At 52.3% G+C, this 21,479-nt stretch overlaps 1 protein-coding gene across 2 annotated transcripts in view; it reads left to right on the top strand.

Annotated features, from left to right (window-relative positions):
* Positions 1–786: 786 nt before the first annotated feature.
* The window catches only part of TRIM9 (tripartite motif containing 9), a gene marked incomplete at both ends in the record, with an annotated part of 69,020 nt that continues 48,327 nt past the window's right edge, over positions 787–21,479 (top strand). For both annotated transcript variants that reach the window (XM_081999850.1, XM_081999849.1), the window contains one exon: positions 787–1,596. In XM_081999850.1, the coding sequence (XP_081855976.1) occupies positions 787–1,596 (810 nt within the window). The remainder of the gene's footprint in view (positions 1,597–21,479) is intronic.

The following is a 21,479-nucleotide window of genomic DNA, read 5'->3' as shown; positions in this document are numbered from 1 at the left end:
TCAGCCCCCTGCAGCAGCAGCCTCATCTGGAGGGTGCCCTTAAACACTGAACAGGAGAGAGAGAGGCTGCAAACCATCCTGCGGCCATCGAACTCGTGGGACTTTTCTGCAAGGAGCCCAGGTCACCTTCCCTCCAGGCTGAACAAGACCCCCCAAGGCCTGGGACCCGACTCTGGCTGCGGCATCCCCAACATGGGGGTCTGACACACCAGCAGCACCCAGCGGGACACCACCGGCCCTCCTGCGGCCGGCCCTCGCAGCCCCTTGCCGGCCAGGCTGTGGGCCTGGGGACATCGCAGTGTAGGGACCCCGAGGGAAGCCGCCATCTTGGGGGGCACCCTCGGGTCTTAGGGCAGGCTGCTGCGGGCACCGCGGGCTGCCCGCAGGGAAGGCGAGAAACGGGTGGCGGCAAGGGAGGCTGCCCCGGGGCGCGGGGGCGGCCCGAGGCGAGGGGAAGCCGAGGCGGGGGCCGGGGCAGCCTCGCAGCGGGCCCCACGCCCCCGCACCCGACCCCGCAGCTCCGCACCGCAGCCCTGAAGAGAGACACCCCCCCCACCCGGCTCCGCAGCGCCGACGGTGGGCGGGCGGACGGGCGGGCGGGCGGCAGAACCAATCGCAGCGTGCAGCCCGCCTCCCCGCCGGCGACGGACCAATGGCGAGGCGAGGGGCGGAGCGGGGCGGGGCGGGTGGCGGGCGGGCGGCAGTCGGCACCGAGGCGCGGAGCGGTGCGGGTGGCTCCTCTCGCTCTGCCGCGGCCGCCGCCGGCGCCGCCGCCCGCCCTCCCCTATGGAAGAGATGGAAGAGGAGCTGAAATGCCCGGTGTGCGGCTCCTTTTACCGGGAGCCCATCATCCTGCCCTGCTCGCACAACCTGTGCCAGGCGTGCGCCCGCAACATCCTGGTGCAGACACCGGAATCGGAGTCGCCGCAGAGCCGCCGCGCCTCGGGCTCGGCCGTCTCCGACTACGACTACCTGGACTTGGATAAGATGAGCCTGTACAGCGAGGCGGACAGCGGCTACGGCTCCTACGGCGGCTTCGCCAGCGCTCCCACCACCCCCTGCCAGAAGTCCCCCAACGGCGTCCGCGTCTTCCCGCCGGCCGCCCCGCCGCCCCCCGCCGCCCTGGCCCCGCCGCCGCGCAACGCCTGCCTCACCTGCCCGCAGTGCCACCGCAGCCTGGTGCTGGACGAGCGCGGGCTGCGGGGTTTCCCCCGCAACCGCCTGCTGGAAGGCGTCATCGACCGCTACCAGCAGGGCAGGGCGGCGGCGCTGCGCTGCCAGCTCTGCGAGAAGGCGCCCAAGGAGGCGGCCGTCATGTGCGAGCAGTGCGACGTCTTCTACTGCGATCCCTGCCGCCTGCGGTGCCACCCGCCGCGGGGGCCGCTGGCCAAGCACCGTCTGGTCCCGCCGGCGCAGGGCCGCGTCAGCCGCCGCCTCAGCCCCCGCAAGATCTCCACCTGCACCGACCACGAGCTGGAGAACCACAGCATGTACTGCGTGCAGTGCAAGAGCCCCGTCTGCTACCAGTGCCTGGAGGAGGGCAAGCACTCCAGCCACGAAGTCAAAGCCCTGGGCGCCATGTGGAAACTCCACAAGGTGAGCCCAGGCCCCGGGGTGGCCTCCGTCGGCAGCCCCGGATGAGCCCGGTGGTTGGGAGATGGCCGGCGGAGGGCCGCCCGTCCAGCACAGCTTGTCCTGCACGGCTCACCTTCCCGCCGCTGGCAGGGCGGGAGCATCGCCACTTGCCTTCTCCTGCACCGGGGCCGCCCTTTGCACCCGTGCTTGAGAGGAGAGTTGCCCCCCGGTGTGGGGAGGCTGGCATTGGGCAGGTGATGCTCCCCGTGGGTCCCCAAATTGTGATGGCCAGCCCCACTGAGCCGAGGCTCTGCCGAAGAAGCCGGCAGGGCCTGTGGGTGATGATCTGGGGGCGGACTGGGGACAGCAGCGCTGCGGAGCTGGAAAAGTGACGGGGAGCGATGCTTTTGGGAGGAGGGAGGTGTGAAATCTGCCGCGGAGGAGGACGAGGATGCGGGAGCGGGACGCCGTGGGGTGCTGCTGAGGAAGGGCTGCCGCCTCCTCCAGCACACTGAGTCACTGGGAGGAGGAGGGGGGATGGCAGCGCAGTAGCGGAGCCTTTCATTGAATACTGATCAGCCCCTCTAGAGTGCACTTGCTCCCACACACGGCCTCGCTGGAGGAGAGGGTCCCAGCGCTTGAGGCAGGGACATGGCTGCCACTAGCTTCAGCTGAACTCCATCCACCCCGCTGCCAGCCTCCCTCCTTGCACCAGTGACCCCTTTGCCGAGGGAACTGGGGCAGAAGTGATGGGGACGCGGGCGGACAGGGCGCAAAGGGATGGATGTGGAAATAATTGTCCCCCACTCCAGCACATCTGTGCTGGCAGGAGCAGGTGGGGGGGGGGCCTGTGTCAAGGGGCTGGGAAGAGATGGGGAGGTACGTGACCCGTGCCAAAAGGGGCTCGGCCAGATCGCTTTCCAGGAACATCCCTGTCATGCTTTGGCAGGCTGCATGGTGCCGTGGAGGATGCAGACCACTGGGCTGCAGCTCTGCACCCCATGTTGGGTCAGTGGGTGCGTGTGGGGACAGGCTGTTGCTTGTCATGACGGTCCTGGAGAGGCCTGGGAGAAGGGGCTACGTTGCAGTGTGGGAGGAAAGCACATCTTGCTCCTCTTACCTCTTGGGAGACCCAGTAAGAACTCGCTGTTCTCCAGAGCCTGGTCCTCCTGGCCCAGCTCTCGGTGGAGGATGAACCTGTTCGGTCTGTGCTGACACAGAGCAGGAGCAGAGCTGCGTCCACCTCTCAGTAGTGTTCTCCAAAACAAGAGAAATCTGATGGGTTCCAGGCCTTTTCATACGGTTTTGGCTTCACCGTCCTGCTTCAGTTTGGATGCAGCAAGGTACTTAGATACTCTGGATCTTGAGCATCTGGACAATTTCCTATGTAAGGACTCGGATACTTTAGGTTCAGTTCTTGTGTTCTTGATTAGGATGGCTTATTCTTCCTCGCGTTCTTAGCTTTTCATTCCGAATCACTTTTCACGGGGGAGAGCTAAAATACAGTATTTCATTGATGTTGCTAACAGACATGGAACTGTAATGTTATTTGAAATGATGATTTTCATGCGATTTCCCTCAAATTTTTGGAAATGGGAATGTGAAGTCGTACCTGCCTTGAGCGAGGGGCTGTGTTTTTGCAGGGTGGTCAGAATGGATTTTTTGGTATGACAGGGCAGGGGTTTACTGCTGTTTCCTGATCTTTGCTTGTCAGGGGAGGGAAAAGAGCCTGTGGAGTCAGTTGTGGCGGTACGGTGTAACTGGAGGAGTGATTTCAGAAGCACAGAGGAGATGCTGTGTGACTGAATCAAGGGGAGAGGCTATTGTTATTTCAAGCTTTATCCTGGTTGGGACTGGGCATTAGGAACCGAACCGCCTGCGGATTTGAGCCGGTGAACGTCTTGCAAAAGTATCTGGGTGTCATTTTTTGAGGGGACAGGCCTCTGGCAGCAAGACAAACTTGCTGAAAGGGTGACTGTCCCTTTTTGCATGATCTTTTTGCTGCGATGAGTGGTTGTAATGAGTACTAACGGCTCGCAGGAAGGGACGGAGTCATCAGCTCTTGACTTCTCTCCTGCACTTACAACACCGCTCAGTGCAAAATATTCTTTGGGATACATCTGTGTTCTTAATTTCAGACCCAAGGAGGCTGCGATTCTCACCGCAGTCTGCGATGACCCGAGAGTGCCTCGATGAGCTGTTGTTCTTGAAAGCGGCATTCACGCGTCAGTACGTGATTGCCAGGCCCTAGGCAATCACTGTTGAGTGCAGCATGCTTTGCTTCGGAAAGGAGACCAAAGGGCTTTTTACAGACCTCTTCAGGAACTGCCCCCGTTTTTGCTTTCCTCTGACAGAATGCTGATTGTGTGGTTCTCGGAGATGATCGTTTCAAAATAATCTGTGCTGAGGCACAATCAAACATAATTCAGGGAGCTAGGATTTCTAAGCTGGACACAGATCGTGGGAAATCCTCTCTCTTCCTATCTTCCTTTCAGGACAGCTGTTGGGAGAGGAGTCAATATTCAGAGAAACATAGATGAAAATGGGTTTTTAATCTGAATTGTCCCAGTTTTGTACATATATTGCAGCTTTCTGGATTTTATCCTGACAAGCTGGAGTGCTGCTTGGCATGTCAAAAGGAGAAACACAAGATGGAGCCGAATCATTTATTCTTTGCGCATTCAAGTCCCTCTTGCTTTTACTGGGAAGTGTGTGGTGAGTGCAGGCTCAGCAGCTTTGCTAATGGTTTTTTATAGATATAGATGCATGTATACGTATACAAATGGACTGCAAGGGACCTCTAGGGTCACACAGTCCAGTCCCCATCCATCTCTGACAGCCCTGAAATCACATCCATCAGTTGATCAAGCTCTGTCTTAAAAACATTTTACCCTTGCCGATGCGTGTTGGAAAGGTCTCCCAGAAGTTAGCATTTTCCAGTAGTAGCTTTTAAGCAGGCTTGAAAGCTTTCAGGGATAGGCAATGGAGAGACAGCGATGTAGCGTAGTTATTCCTGCCCATAGGGTGTTGGGTTGTTGCCCAGCACTGTCATATCCGGCTATCCGCTGCAGAGTCCTTCGTACTTCTTGCCCCATGGCTGGACACCCTGCCCTGGAGTGGGTCGTGCCTACCAGAGACTGCTTTTGTCTTTGAAATCAGTACCCCACTGCAGCAAACATGAACCTGGATTTACCATGCACAGAAATAAGCTGAAGAGGTCAGTGGTCCCGTGATGATGTGCGTTGATGATGCAAGCTTCTGCGCTCTTTTTGGGCAGTGGAGCAAGAAGCTTCCCTCTGCTTCGGGTTGGGATCATGGGTTTCCTTTACAGGGGCTCATGGGGCTCTGCCTTTTTTCCCCACTAGCACCTCTTTCCCATTCCTTTGGCCTTAAACCAAGACTCTGGGGTGGGACCACTGCCTGCTTTGCCTTGACACTGAAAGGGGGGTTAGGCAGCCTGTTCAGTTCCCCTTGTAGTGGAACAGAAACAGGTCTTGACTTCAGTGGAAGGTAAATAGTGCTCTCAGTTATACTTTTACATGGGATTTAACTGCTCAGGATGGGATTGCCCAGGCTGAAGACACAAACTGTCCTCGGATTGCAAACCCCTGCAGCATCCCTGTAGATTCCCGTAGAGACCGACCCTCTGAACTGGCGTTAAACACTCTGTTGAAAACACTACCAGTACCTCTTAGTTCCTGCGCAGGGGACAGTGGCCATCAGAGCCAAGATGGGGACAAGCAGACAGCATTATTCATTAGCTTACTTGGCTGGGCCTCTGCATTAGCTGCCGGAGAAACTTTTGTGGGGAGTCGCTTTCTTGAGGTATCGTGACCGTACTGCTGTTGGGTCCGTGGGAATTCCTGTAGCCCACAGCACTTGGGGAAGTATCCAGGGAGTTGCTGTAGGATCTGTTTGCATTTGCAAAGTAAAATATTTGCTGCTAAAACAGAAGCAGGGAGAATCTTTTCCTGTTGGAAGCGATGATCTTTCCCAAGCCTTGGTTTGATGGCCTTCCTGAATCCCAGCGCCCTTCCTCCATCACCTGCCATCTGCAGCAGCAGGGTCCCTCCTGTCCTTCTCTGGCAATGCCAAAAAGCCTTCCCGATTGCTCTGTTTTTCTGTGGCCAAATCCTGAGAGTGGCAAGCAGGCTGAGATGCTTTGAACTCTGGAAAAAGCAAAGAAATGTCGCTGTGGTTCACGGATTTACACCAGCTTGTGTCACAGAATCACACAATCATTAAGATTGGAAAAGACCTTTAAGATCATCAAGTCCAACCATCAAGCAACACCACCATGCCCACTAAACCATGTCCTGAAGTGTGACGTCCACACGTTTTTTGAACACTTCCAGAGATGGTGACTCCACCACCTCCCTGGGCAGCCTGTTCCAGTGTTTGACCACTCAGTACAGAAATTTTTCCTAATATTCAATCTAAACCTGCCCTGGTGCAACTTGAGGCCATTTCCTCTCATCCTGTCGCTGGTTACTTGGGAGAAGAGACCAACACCCACCTCACCACAACCCCCTTTCAGGTAGTTGTAGAGAGCGATGAGGGCTCCCCTCAGCCTCCTCTTCTCCAGACTGAACACCCCCAGTTCCCTCAGCCGCTCCTCATCAGACTTGTGCTCCAGACCCCTCACCAGCTCCGTTGCCCTTCTCTGGACATGCTCCAGCACCTCAACGTCCTTCTTGGAGTGAGGGGCCCAACACTGAACACAGGATTCAAGGTGTGGTGTCTGCCCGGGATCCGGAGGTGATGCTGCCTTCTTGTATTAATTTATTTAGAAAACATCTTTCTGTCAGGTGGCTCTTTCCTCTGCACTTACCGTGGTTAATGGAGTAAGGAGCAACCACAAATAGAGTGTTAATCAAAGGTAATGCAGTACAGCAAGTCCTACAAGGCATTCTTGGAGCCCATGTGGCGCTTGATGCCAGGAGACATCCTTTCAGTTATTTGCAAGTGGAAATGGGCCCAGGGCCATCTCGGAGCGAGTGTAAATCACTGCAGCTTCCTCAGTTCTGGTGAGAAGTCCAAAAATACACTGAGCTGATGGGGCGATGCTGTGTTGCACCATCTGTGCTCAGGCTCTGCAAAGGCTTTTAAGCATCTCAACCCTCAGACTGGTGTCTGGTGGGATCTATCTTCATCCAGAAGGTTCCTGCGCTCTGTAAATATCAAGCTTTTTCCATTTTCCCCACGCTGTTTTATCTGATTTTTTTCTTGGCCACTTTATGAATGAAGGATCCCACTGGCTGGATATTTCTTGCTGCCTTTAGTGTGGTGCAAGTCAGGAGCACCGCAGCTGAGATGGGTGAAAAATCAGCCCGTGGACTAATTCTTGTCTCTCTTTCGTGGAAGTTTCAGCAGGTATCAGTGTGTCACCCAGAGATTCTCCTGTCACCACATCCCTAGCCTGAAAAAACAGAAGAATTAGCAAGCAGAGCAAACACTGCACCTGGTGTTAAGTTAATGACATGAAAGCGAGAAAAAGGCGTCGTTGTTTATTTACCAGGTTGCACAAGGTGCGCTCGGAGAGCTGACAGCGGTGCAGGTGGGTCTTGGTGGGGAACGTGTGCTCAAGGGGCTTATGGGGCTGCTCTGCATTGCTTATTCCCACTTTTCTAAATAAACCAGCAGCCAAAAGTTCAGGTTTTTAGAGGGAAAACTTTGCTTGGTTTTGCTTGCCAGAACCTGTTCACATATGACCACAAAATCCTATTAAGGAGTCTTGCAGTGTGCTTTCTAGAGTTCCAGCACCTACTATTTGGAGACATTTTAATTCGCTTTCCTAAAGTTTGAAGACATTTTCTGCATCCCTGGATTAACTTGCAAGAGTCACATACATATTCATTTAAAGCAGAGTGCTTTCAAATCACATGTGCTCTTCCCAGCTGTATCAAAGAATAATTAAAAAAAGACAGTTGAATCTTTACAACCCCCCAATTCTCAAAACTGCTCTTTTGACAACTTTGTTTCCTGCTTTATTTTTGGGATGAGACATTCTGTGTGGCCGTGGTATGCTTTTTACCTGTTAAATTGGCTTGTAAATAAGGCAGCTCATTCTCTGTTCGTTCAGATGGTCCTACTGGGACGAACTGGATAAATAACTATTTAGAGCAAGCACGTAAGCGAGAGGGAGCTCGCGGTGTAAGTCTCTGGTGACCCTAGCTCAGGTAGCGTTCTAGAAGGAGAGGCAGAGGCTGGATGCGGTAGAAGCCCAGTTACTGTGAAGAGTAAAGCAGGGGTACCAAAGCACTCTGGATGAAAGTTTCTCAAATTCTCATGGACCGTCCAAGCTGTAACTGAAAAGACTGTGCAAGCAGGATGGTTTGGTGAAGCGGTGCTCTGGGACCACTGTTGAGGGCTGGCTTACTGGATGAGGGTCCTACCCGGTAGTCATAAACAGGAAATCTATTAAGCTTTCTAACAAGGAGACATATGTATATAGGAACCGGGCCCAGCTCTCACCCGTAGCAGTGGCACCTCGCCGATGAATGCGGAAAGGAGACACGTCTGTTTATAATGCAAAAGAGACCAGAGCTGAGAACAGCGTGTCAAAGGAAAATTTTGTTGGCAGTCTGAACTAACTCACATTTTGCCTTCAGAATTGGATGCAGCTTTTGGGGGCAGCCTGACCTGGAGCTGGCTGGAAAAGCCCAGTGGAGGCTCAACTTTCCTGATAAAAGCAGGATTTTTAGCTAGAAAGAATAAGACGAAGTTAATTTTGAAATTTTTGTGAGCCAGCATCTGGCTGCAGCAACAGGCAAGAGCGGAGAGGTCCTTGACTGCGGAGTGATACGACACTATGACACGGTAGGCGCAGCGTGGACTAGGTTTTGGGTTACATCTTTTGCATTTGATTAACCATTAAATTCCCCGCGTTACAGAAATAACAGGGGTGTTAATAGGTGCACGCTCAGTTCTGTAACACAGTCAGCAGAAAGCGCTCAGGAAGGGATCTAACAGCTGAGGGATTTCCCCATCAGTGTTAATTACCCCTTCCCCTGTACTATTAGTTGATTGATTTTATAAAAAAAAAAGGATGGCAACTGGATGTTAATCAGGCATGCATGTGTGTTTGAAGTGCTGAGGGCTGGAGCCACAGTTGCTGTTGCCCGACAGCAGCGGGTCGGATCCGCAGCTGGTGTAAATGAGCTCGGCTCCGCTGAAGCAGATGCGGCAGTGCCGAGCCACACGAGCGGAAGATCGTGTTTGCGGCTGGGAATGCCTCGCACGGGGAGCCCAGCCTGGGAGCCCACGCTGGGGCTGCAGCTTCCCGCGTGGAGAGGAGGTGTAGTGCCTAAACACCTGGGCAAATACCCATTAAATTATTTGCAAGAACCCTGGGACCATGGCACATCTTTCAACCAGTGATCCCTTTTTTTTCTCTTTTTTGGGGATCAGACCCTTGCATTTAGTTCTTCCGTTCCCCCTGGCTGGACCTTCTGTATTGGCACAGCCAGTTCCCTTCTCTTGCCTCGGTGCCCTGCGGCAGGGTTGTTCAGTGTGTGTGAGTTAATGACGGCTTGTGGCTCTGCTTTCAGCTCGAGGGCGCATAGTGCGTCCGTAGCATCAGTCGTTTAAGCCTTTGCTGTGGAACTGCAGCTGCTTTCCACCTGCAGCTCTTGGGGTCTTCTCTGACAAAATCCCTCTGACCTCCCAGGTAACCAATGCCCCCTGATTCAAGAGCCATTAATTCACTGATTCTTGTAACTTCACCGCTTTCCTCCTCCCTGCTCTTTACCTCTTGACCTTCGCAGGCATCAGCAAAGAAGGAAGGGCAATGGAGAGAAGTGCCCTCCTGGCCCAGCACTCGGTGCACTGACTGCACGGGATCTCTGTCCCTTTGCTAGCTGGGGGCTTGGCTGTGCCGGTGGGCTTTCTGCTTGGGAAGGACCTTTCTATCTGTGGAGGCGAACTCAGAGATCTGGTTTTGACTCCAGGGAGTTGTAGGAAAGCATCCTTTTGCAAAGAGGTTTCTCTGATGTTATACTGTGGTCTCTCCATTGGAGCAGGTAAAGGTGGGAGATGGGGGGGTTGTGTCAAGCTTCGAAATGGATCACTTCTTACAAGGTGTGTTTACTGATTTTGAGACACAGACCTACTGCTTTGGGGTCAGAGCCACTGTTCCCTTGCTCCCCTTCCTGGCAGGGCTGGGCTGTGTTACCCAAAGCACCTGAAATTCAGCCCACAGCAGGGGAGGAGTGGGAAGATGGTGGCAAGTGCAGCTCCATCTGTTTATATCGCAGCAAGGAAGGGAACTGTGGCACCATTTCCCTGAGGATGCTGGAAAAAGAAGGTGTGGGCTCATGGCTGTGACTGGCGGTCAGCTCTCCCTGCTGAGGATTTGCCTTCTGCTCCGGGGCAAATAATTGCTTAGTGTCTGTCCTTTCCCCTACCTCGGACTGCCCAAAGCTGCCTCTTAGAAACGTGTCTTTAGCACAGCTCCCTTCCTCCAGCCCAGCAACCCGATCATGGTGTCATACAGATTCATAACCAAGCACCTTTTGCTACGTGTGGAGATGTCCTGAGAACTTCCAACAGCGCAGAGGGCATCGTAGCTGTCAGGGCTGGGTGAAATCCCATCAAGGGCACATGATGAGAGCATCAGCCTCCCTCCCTGGGAAAGCACTTCCATGCATGCTCAGCCTTAAATTGATGTCACAGAGATTTAAGGGCATGACTTAAATGCTTTCTTGAGTTGGGGTGTCTGAAATGGTAGACTGGTGAGAGCCCTTGATGTGCAAACAGCGTCGGATTAACTGCGTGCTGGGTGAGAGCTGGCTTTGTCCCTTGGCTCGGTGACAGATGCCACTGTTCCTGGGGAACACAGCGTTCTTTCTTTGGCAGGATACAAGACAGAAGTGTAAAACAAGCTTTGACTTTCATGGCAAAGACGGTAGAGTCTTAGTCTTGCTGTCTGAGGAAGCAGTCAAAATGCCTCTGATTGTCCCAACGTCTATTTTATTGGTGCTCCTTTGTAGTTTAGCCGACTGCCTCTTTCTTATGCCATTTTTAATCAACAGCCGGCTTTTTGTGAGGATCTTTTCTAGGAGGAGCAGCAGCGGTGGTTCAAGTCATGCTGTTGCATAAAACCCACCCAGCTCTGCAGCTCAGACGTGGCTAAGTTTGTCCTCTATCCATCCCACAGCAACGCTTTTTCCATCCTGACATTTAATCCCCTGGAAATGAGGACCTGAAAGGACGTTTGCTTAGGTCTGTGCCACCATCAGCCCACAGCACGGTGAATCAAGTGCGTAGACCCAATTTCTCTCCTATGCAATTATTTCTTACTTTCCCCAGGGCACAGCAGTTAAAATTTTATATTGGCCAAAAAAAACCAACGAAACAAACAAAAAAAACCTATACCCACGAAGAGTTGTGGTTTGTGTCATTTTAAATTTTGCCTTCTGGCTGCTCAGCAGGATGGAGGAGAGCTGAGCGCTGCACCTTCCCCTCTGCTCTGCTAATGACAGATGACAGCCCAGACCGAGGGGCAGGAAGGTTATTTGATCGTATTGACTGTGTGTATCGTGCTGTGCTTCTGGAGCTATGAACCAGATGACCGATCAGTCGATCCAGCTGTGACTTGGGCAATGGTTAGGCGCTCTATTGATTTCCTACCGCAGTGCCAGCCTGTCAGATGGTGCAGGGCACGCTGCAGGCAGCTCCGAGGAGGCTGCTTCCTCCGTTCCCGGCTGGCAGGTGACTTGCCCGCATCTCCGCTGGGCTGACCCTGCCGAGTTGCAAGCTGACCAGCTGCCTGTTGCAGCGGGGTTCTGGCTCGTGTTGCCGTACCCCAGGTATTTGCCTTCGGCAGATGTGCCAGATGTGGCCGACTGGCCTGACGTGTGACCCCTGGATGAGCTGTGAGCCGTAGGTAGGTGCCGGAGCAAGGCCACCACGCTGCTCCGCGGCTCAGCGTGCCTCGTCGCGTGATGCCTGGAGGAAGGCGTCTGTTACAGGGGAGAAAGGTGAGAGGAGGGAAGGGAGAGGAGGTGGGATCCCACCCCGTGCTCTCGGCTGCTTTCTTCTTCCCCCCCTTGCAGTTGCAGCGCTTCAGCAGCTGGAGAGGAGTCGAGGACAGTGGCATGCTATTTATTTAGCAGAGCTAAGTTTGACTCCTTTCCTAACTGCTCTCAGGAGAAATATGTCTCCTGAGCAACGGAGGGAGTGTAAGGAGCTCACCTGGTGAGACTGAAAACTCATTTGAACCCTATTTGTGATTGAACTAGAGCCATTTTATGATTCAAGCGATTCAGTTGGCTCCAGGACGCTGGAGAACCAGTGCAGGTGGATTTCGGTTTCAAACAACCCCATATCTGCTTGGACAAAAGATATTTCGTTCAATTATAGCGCAGTTCTTAATGCATAGCGAGCGAGATCACAGTGCGATGCAGCAGGAGGAGGAACAAGCAAGCCACGTCTTCTCGGTGGTATCCTGAGACTTGGATGAGTAGGTTGTCATGGGGGAAAATGTCAAAGCTGGTGGAGCTGTTCACATAGTGCTTTAGCTGGCTTTGAGCTTATGCCTCACAGGTTTGATTTCCAGGGTTTTGTAGCTGTCTGGGTGCTGGTAGCTGCATGGTCAGTCTTCACCTGAGGGTGGGCACCATTGGGAAGCCAAGTCTGGCTGTGCTCAGGATCTTGGAAAGCACTAGAAATGAAGTGGTGAGGTCAGATTTATGGGCAGGTGCTCTCTCCCCAGGCTCCTGCCCTATTTCTCAGCTGGAGTAAATCTACATAGATTCACAGACTTAAGTGTCTTCCTCCCTGAGCATGATCCTTTCCCTGTGACTCCTCTAGAAACGAGGGAAACACACAGCCCGCTTCAAGCATGAGTGTGACCTGAGGGAATACCTCCTGTGCTTACATGGTGTTTCTTCTGCTGAGTGGGAAAAGCGGGACACTTTTATGGGGCTGTTTCAGTTCCTGCAACTCAGCAGAGGCAACGTCAGGAGGATGACACTGCGCAAGGTCGTTTGTGGCAATTAGCACAGCTCATCATTCTGCAGGAGCACATGCACTCAGCGTTTGGCATCTCAGTTCATCTTGTGATGCATCAAAAGGGAAGTTGGGGGAATAATCTATGTCACGACTGCAGCAGGCTGTGTATGGTAGGATAAAAGCCCTTCCTGCCATATGCCACAGATCTGGGTTCAATAAAGCTGTGAATTGTACAGTTGTCATGAGTCACGTCAGGTCCAAGAGCCTTGGGTTTTACAAACCAGCCTGTGGCCCCAGAGAGATCTGGGAGGGAGAGACAGACATTTAGCAAGGCCTGTTGCAATAGGACAAAGGGTAATGATTGTAAACTAAAAGAGGGTAGATTTAGACTACATATAAGGAAGAAATTTTTCACAATAAGGGTGATGGAAACCCTGGCCCAAGTTGCCCAGAGAGGTGATACATGCCCCATCCCTGGAACCATCCCAGGTCAGGTTGGACGGGGCTCTGAGCAGCCTGATCAAGTTGAAGATGTCGCTGCTCATGGCAGGGGCTTGGATGAGATGTCCTTGAAAGGTCCCTTCCAACCCAAACCCTTCTGTGATTCTACAACAGTTGAGCAATTTGATGCCAGATGGGTCTGGAATGGCAACATGTGCAGAACTTGATGGTCTTAAGATATGGTTAAGGCCTTGTGTAGATCATGCCATCGAATGCCATTGACCGCAGTGATTTGTCCCATCTCCATTCTGCGCGTGTGATGAGAGTTGACAGAAACCCAGTGACTGACCTACATACTCTTGCAAAACTGGAGGGTTTTTGTGGTTGCCCAGCTCCAGCATACGGCCCCTGGGTGGCACTCGGCGTGTGATCCAAACCGCCCGCAGCGGTCCTCCCCAGCACCCAATAAAGGCTGTGTGGCTAGCACACATCTGGAGGCTTTGTCATCCCCTGGTCCTGCAAAGGCTCCTTGGGGTTTTATCATTGAATCGGTGGTGATCCCCTACTGCACAGAGGGGGATGAGGAAATGAGAGGAAGGCTGCTAGACAGAAAATGAGCGAGTTAAGCTCCTATTTATTCAGGAGGCTGGAATTGGAAGGGTGGGATACTGGAGTTTTTCCTCGCCCAGCATGCGGAGTGGGATCCACCAAGGGATCCAGCAGGGATCACCAAGGCTGTCTGAAGGGTACCAGGCAGTGTGATTACTTCACAGTTGTCTTCAGGTAGGTCATGGAACAGTTCCCTTCTAGTGAATGTGTTTTTCATCACCTTTTACAAACAGTAAAATGAATGTAGTTTAAAACGAAAACATGCAAGTAGAGTTTGTATTTATGCAGCCGCCAGGTTTTAAGCCATTCCAGAAGAGTTTACATCACAGCAGGGTTCCTGAACTCAGGAAAACATCCACTTTAATTGTTCGTGCCCCAAAATACATTTGATTTAAATTGAATGTAATGAAGCTTACAGGACCAACCTCATCACCTGGCGAGAGCTGCAGTGTCGAGTTCAGGGGGGCTGTGCTGATTTAGACTGCCTAAGATTCCGCTGTAATATATGACCTCTTAATAAATGTGCTTACCAGGGATCCGGAGCAGAGTTATGTGCCTAATGACCATCTCTGTGAAAAGCTTTTAACCTCAGCAAAATGTTTACAAAATCAATATTTATTATATTGCAGTCATTTTGTTTAAATAGACAGTTTACTTGGTTTGAAGTCTCCAAGTTGATTTGCAGTTACAGTCTGAAGGAGCCAAGAGGTCTCTGAACACAAGTAATATCACAAATGCGTGTTGAGTGTGTAATTTAAGGCCAAATTCTGCCTCCTTCCTGCCGCCAGGAATAACCGTGGTAACTCGAAGTGATTTACTCCTTCAGCGTGAGGTTGGTGGAATTTGACTCTGAAAATTTATATGCAATTGGTAGGTAATTTATATAACGGTTTGTGTAACAACTTACTGCATGCACAATTTCGCATGTGCATAAATAACATTAATCTACCTCTTTGTTACTAAGAATATTTTAAAAGCAGGTAGCCTTAGCGGAGCGGCTGCACAGCTCTGCAATAAAGCATCGATATTTATTCTGAGGCAGTTGGTACGTAGATGATTATTTTTCATGTACTTATTCAGAGTAGCAGATGATATAGTCTGTAATTAAATACCAGTAACATCCCTGGCTCTAGACAAGGGATATGGAGATGACAGGAGGCGAATGTGCCCTGTAGAGGAAGCGTGGACGGTGGGGAGAAGGGTCTCTTGTTCCACTGAGAAGCATTTTGGCCCCTGCACAGCCCTCCCCGTGTGCTCCCCCAGCACACCCACGGGTGGCTGGTTTCCAGTGGCCTTTCCAGGGCCCTCCCATGCCCGGGGGAGACGGGGTCCGTGCGGCGAGCGTGCGGATGCAGTGTCCCCGAAGGGGTGGGAGGACCTGCTCCTGTGCCCCTCTGAGCGGGGCTTTACACGGGCACGCCTAAGCAAGCCCTCAAGTCGCACTGGTTTACTTGCCTTCCAAAAACGAGATTTTATTGCGGGGCTGTTACACCTGGCAGCACGGAACGCTTTGCCCCTGTTAAGGGCTCGTCCTGCGGCACACGGCTGCCTCCTCGGTGGCTTCCCAGAGTGGAAGTGCCCGTGGTGGCTCGGAGCCCACCGTGCTGTTTGCTCCCGGTACTGCTGCATTTGCAGCGAGCGTGTTTTGCTGCTGCTTTGCTTGGAGCCCTGCAAGCCCCTTCCCTGTGCTTGAGAGAAGGGAGGGAAGGACAGGCCTGGGCAGGCCTTGCTGATGAGTTGGTTTTCCCTTCTGTATTCAAAATGGGCGGTAAGTTTAAATAGAAACGTATTTAAGTAAATGAAAATCTTCAAGGATCAAAGCCGCAACTCAAAGGAATAGGCCCTGGCACTCCTGTAGCTTATCCCCTCGCCTTGTAATGTGCCACTGAAAAAAGCCCAAATTTAACATTTTAGGGTTATATTAGAAACCCTGGGTTTCTGCAGCGCTTGTGTTCGGAGCCGTTGTCCTTTACTCCTTCCGAGGTGTCGTGAGGAGCAACTGCAGCCCCTTCGCAGTAGTAGTGCTGTGGAGCCGGCGGTGCTAGAGGTGAAGGCACGCGTGCCGCCCCGAGCAGCTTTCTGCCCGCAGATGGGTGGTGCAGACAGGTCGACAAGGATGGGGCGGCCGTGAGACAAACCCAGGCTCGTCCTGTGCATATGGATTGTGAAACCAAGGGGTCATGGCAAGGCAACCCAAGCCAAGTGCATAGGAGCTAGTTAAGAGTCGGGGCTAATGAGCTCAGACAGAGCACTGGGCTAATCCCGCTGGAGTAGGTCTGTTGTTCATCTGGCTCTGTAGGGTGGACATCCCAGCTCAGACACCCATGGGAGTCCCTGCACCCTTCTCTTCTGCACCACGTTAAGGTACCTAGTGAAATCAATACCTGTCAGAGCACCTCCGGACGCTGCCGGGCTATGTGAAGCCCCTCTGCTACGTGTCTGGGCTGCTGCTCAGATGCCCCTTCTCCTGAGCAGGTACTTTTTGCTTACCGATGGGGTCCTTGCTGCACCAGACCAGAATGAAGCAGCAGGAGGAATGAAACTCATCTGAGATTGGCTTCTGCCGCTGCTCATCCACGTAGCCCAGCGGCCGGGAGACCCAAGAGCATTTTAACAAGCTGCTTCCAGCCGCTGCCAGCACATCGTGGTGTGTTTGCCTTCTGCACCCGGGAGAGCCTCTTCCCCTTCTCTTTAACGTTTGTTGGCGTCGCGGCGGAGCTGGAGATGGGAATACAGAGCTCCCGAGACGCTGCATACTGCTACAGCGAGCTGGCCAGCTTAGTGCTGGGTTTGAAGCTGAGCTTATAAATATTACTAAAGCAGCTATCTCCCCAAGCGTTTCAAACCCTCAGCAGGCATCTCGCAACAGACTTCATTTCCCCCTGAGTTAAACCAGTGACTTAAAAACAAACTCTTCACCTAAGTGGAAAGAGTGGGGCTTTTGCTGACTCTGCAAAATGAGAGGGGCCGCCAACTGCCTGTCAAATACAGATTGCACAATGTCTCCGGAGACTCCTTTTTTAAAAAAAAAGAAGGAAAGATTTTCTGCAAAAGAGATCAAATTCATCACTTTCAACAGTGTTTGTACTTTTGTGGTGTAGAAGGACTTTTGTGTGTAAAGATCAATACTGCACAGCCTTGTCTGAGATTTCAGATACAGCCTGCTGCTCCCATAGAGTTTCTCCAATATTTTCCTTTACCCTGGTAGCTCTCAAGTTAAAAATTGCATGTTCCCATTGAATTGTCTCATTATCATAGCTAGCAACAGCAGCAAGTCGGAGACCAAGGGGATGTGCTTCTTTTATTACGATGGTTGTTACTTGCTAGGAGCGGCTGTGCATCCCATGTCTTCTCTGCTGGTTTACCTTGAGGTACACAGCGGTGCAGGTCAGCTCTCAAGTGGGAGAGATAGCCTGCTGCCCAGTGACCCCGAGAGGCTCAGTTTGGAGATGTCCCAGTATCTTCCATACCGCATCCCTCCTGTCCTGCCCCTGACTTCGATGCCGGTTTGGAATTAGCCCTTGCCCTGGATCTTGTGGCTTCTTTTGGCTGTCATATCCCAAAGAGAGATCACCATCACTTCTGTGGCACCCCAGATGGTCCTTTCACTGTCACGAGCTGCTTGATCTTCTCAGTGCCTTCTGCATCTCCAGCGTTAACTTCCCTGGCCTCCTGGAAGCTCCTTTCCCATGAAATGGGTGGCGGAGAGAGGCAGCTCTTACGCTGGGGCCCCACTCCTCCTTTCTCCTTTCTCTGCTGCTTCTCATCTGGTCTTTGGGCTTCTCAGGGTGTTGGGTACCTCATTCCTATGTTTGTTTATAAGGGTTTAAAAGATTTCTCATCCCATATTAGACCTGTTCACTCTCTACAATTACCTGAAAGGAGGTTGTGGTGAGATGGGGATTGGTCTCTTCTCCCAAGTGACGAGAACGAGAGGAGATGGCCTCAAGTTGCACCAGGGGAGATTTAGACTGGATATTAGGAAAAATTTCTTTACCGAGAGAGTGGTCAAGCATTGGAACGGGCTGCCCAGGGAGGTGGTGGAGTCACCATCTGTGGAGGTGTTCAAAAAACGTGTGGATGTGGCACTTCGGGACATGGTTTAGTGGGCATGGTGGTGTTGGGTTCATGGTTGGACTTGATCTTAAAGGTCTTTTCCAACCTTTATGATTCTGTGATTCTGTTCATGTCTTTAATGGGAGAATGAGGAAGCAGAGACTCCTGCGAGGTGATCACAGCCACTGCTTGAGATAAAGGAGAACTGACTTCTGTTCCCTCTCCCAATCGGGCAGAGCCAGCACAGAAGCAATTTTGGGTGTATATGGCTTTTTAAAGGTGTCATCATCAGCTGGAGGAAACCCTGAGCATGGTGAGCCCATAGCCAGGGTCTCATGCAGGACTTTAGACTGAGATGCATTACGTTTGCTAGTCCTGTCCGAGGATTCGCCTCCCTCTCTTGCTGGCCCCGTATCTCCTGCCCTCCCCAGCTTCCCCCACTCATCCCTTCTGCCTCCGCTGGGCTCCCTCTCTCCCAGTTTCTCTGATGGCCGGTGCCCCTTCTCAGCCCAGCTGAGAGGTACCTGTCCTTGCACAGGGGAGCAGGATCCGTGCTGCGAAGGCACAGACATCTCTTGCATGCTGCAGGTTTTTTTCTCATTTTGTTATTTCCCAAGCATCCTTTTTCATTTCACACGGGTTGGAAGTGATTGCTTGGGGAATCTTCCGATGTTCTTCCTGGCTGGAGCTCACGTTTATTTCCTGTGCATGTTTATGGCCAGGAAGATCTCTCAGAGCTGTTTGGATTCCTACTCTTAGAGGTGCTGGCAAGCCCTCATTTCCCAGTCCAGGGATACTCCTCCTTCACATGATGTGATTTTGTTGCTTTTGACTGCTGCGCCCCGAGGTGGGCTCCCTGGCTTGGCTTTCCATCCACGTGGCTGTGCTCAGACCCCAACCACACATCTGAAGTCCTTGCAGAAGCCAGGTTTCTTGAGGCCCTCCGAAGCGGCGGGGACCGGGTTGGTGAGGCTTGGGCTCCCTGCGGAGTGAGCCCTGGCCTTGCTGGTGGTGCCTTTGTCGCAAGCAGATGCGAGAGTCCAACGTCCAGGTGTATCCTCCCCATGCTGAGATGGGATATTGTTCTCTAGAGACTTTTAGAGGTATTTACGGCTCCTTTTCTCCTTAGGCTAGTTTTTCTTTAAGGTCTTGGGAGCACTTCTTTGTTTCCTCTTAAAAAAACCCAAACTATTACTGAAGAAAATGTGATTTTTTTTTTTAATTTTTTTTATTTTTTTCCCCTCCCCCCTCCCATCCCTTGGTACATCCTGGATTCTTCGCTTCATAAATAATCATGAATGATTCAGTGGGTCCATTAACTGCTTTCCTCGTGACACTAAGATATATTGCTCAGCTCCAGTGATTCGGGTATCCTTCAGTTCTGGGTATGGAGCCTCCTCACTGTCTGTAGATACACTGACAAGTTCTTCATTACTTCCTAATTAGCCATACGTCCTTTCCTATTAAAGAATAATTTTTTTAAGGGCACTCATTATCTCAGCTCTTCCAGAATTATTGATTTATTCTTCCTCCTTTTTTATTAACGGGTCTACGATCTCCTCGGGATCCATTCAGTTCATTTGGTTAGCCTTTCCCAATAACAATTCTCATCTGCCCCTGCTTACAGCCTTCCTTGTCTCAAACTGCCTTCAAGTGCTTTTGTCACTCTCTGCCTCTCTCCGTGGTTTATTTTCCGTGAAAATCTTAATGTGGGCTCTCAAGAGGCCACTTCAAACATGTCTTCTGAGCTCGAGGAAGCAGGGTTTCCGAAGAGCTCATTCCTGGATTGCATTAGGAGAGCTGGAAGGTGAAATCCTCAGAGGTTTTAAATCTTTGCACTTGCTGAATTCACACCTTCCTGCACTGCCCTGCGCCTTCGCTCTGGGCACCTTGCTGGCTTTGGTAGGCTCTTTCCTGAAGGACCTGGTATTAAACCACTTCCACTGGCCGCTTGTTCCTTCCTGCCTTGCACTGTGCCACGTTGCCCTGCTTCCAAAAGGGATTATAGGCCCGCAAGCCGGCAAGCGAAGAGACCAGAGATCTGGGTCTTCCCCCTCTCAGTACCCTTTTGGTGCTCCTGGGCAAACGGGACGCCCACGGAGTTGCTCCCTCGGTTTTTCCGTGGCATCCTCTGTGCAGCCAGGGAGGCCTGGGGACCTCGGGTTGAGGCGTGTGCCTTGGTGCCAGGGCTGCGTTCCGCTCAGCGTCCCCAGAGGTAAAAAAGCATGGCGTGTCCCGAGGGATTGATTTGATGGAGTCTGCAGCAAAGTGCTGCAGCCACCGGCGCACGTCCTGAGCTTACTGGAGAAATGCCGACCAGTCTGGCCTCACTGCTGGGAGCAAACGCCTACGAGGGAGCTTGGGGGTTGCAGAACTGCCAAGGCCATCTCCGACACCCAGCCAGAGGAAGACAAGGGGCCTGCGAAATGCCCCCTGTGCACGCCCGGTAAGGGGATAGAGCATCTAGCGTGCACGCAGTCTGCTCTCTATCTGAAGTAGGACTTTTGGTTATTCTTGGTCTGGGAATGAGATGCTTTCCTGTCTCTGCCCTTCCCCATAAGTCCTGTTCCCTCCTTGTTTTGAAGTCTCCCTGATTCAGACTGGGGTTTTTTGGTATCTACAGCACCGAATGCAATCTGGTTGCTGTCACATTTTGGGAGTAATTCCAAATCCAGCCCTTTCCAACTTGGGAACCTTGGGTCCAAATGTAGAGGCTCAGACTCCAGTGCCTGGAGGAAGGAGTCTACAGAGGGGAAAGGCTGGATTTACTGTGCTTTTTCTGCACTTGAGGTGAGATCTGAGCTGCCTCGCTCTGCCCTAAGTGCTTTCCCAGCAGCAGCCACCTGAGTGTCTCTACCGCTGCTGTGGAGAGTGTTGCATTCCCAGTGCTCCAGTATCCATGGTGATGGGAGGTATTTCTAAAGTGGTGCTTCGAAGGAAATACGAAATCCTGGTCCTTGGACCTGCCCTTTGATCTGTGTTGCACCTGCACTTGGTTTTCTCCTTGGAGAGCAGAAAGAGCCCTCCCCTATGCACAGTCTGGTTTTTGAGCAGGAGCTCAGTGTGTGCCTGCAGAGCTTCTCCTCTGCCCAGAGGGGAAAGAGAAGCTGCTCTCGGAGAAATCGCATACCTAGAGGTAGGACTACGTGAAGCCCAAGGGGTTTGGCAGTGGCCTTGCTCTGCTGAAGAGCCTGGAGCTGCTTTGTCTCCACGCCGAAACCCCAGCGCGCGACTATGTGGGAGCATCTCTGCTCAGGCAGAGGTGTTCGCGGCAGGCAAAAGCTCTTTTTTTTAGTAATGCAGCTTTGGTCATAGAAAGCTTCAGATTAGAAGGGACCTCAGAGAGCTCAAGTCCAGCCTTCTGCCCAGAAGCAGCAGCAATAAGTGGAGGAGACAGTTTCTCTAGTAAGCTCAACCTGGGGCAAGTCCCTCTGGCCTCTAAGGAGACACCAGAAGAAGTGCTGCCCAACCTACAGTCCCTGCACGAGCAGTGCTTCGGCGCTGCCGAGAGCTCCTTGTCTCTCGCCTGGGCTGGCTGGAGTCTGCAGGAAGCAAACATCCGAAGTGGTGCTCTCCAGAGAGCAGTCTCCCATCCTCTTGGAGAGGGAGGGAATGAAGCAGAAAGGCCGGTCCATCCATACACATCTTGATTTCGTTTCCCCCCTCCTCCTCGTGCTGCTGCTGTGTGATACCAGCGATCTTATTAAAAGCAGAAAGCATAAAATTATTACTAATTTGCTGATGTTCTGCTGCTAGTGAAGTCTTGTCTGCCAGTCCTGCTAGCAAAGCAGAGATTTTCCAGCGCTGGTACCGTCTCTGCTGAGTGGGCTGGCTGGCACAGACGG

This window comes from Phaethon aethereus (genome assembly GCF_964289735.1).
Source record: "Phaethon aethereus genome assembly, chromosome: 5".
Classification (NCBI taxonomy): domain Eukaryota; kingdom Metazoa; phylum Chordata; class Aves; order Phaethontiformes; family Phaethontidae; genus Phaethon; species Phaethon aethereus.
Note: the sequence above shows the minus strand (reverse complement) of the source record. Positions and strands in the feature narration are given on the sequence as shown.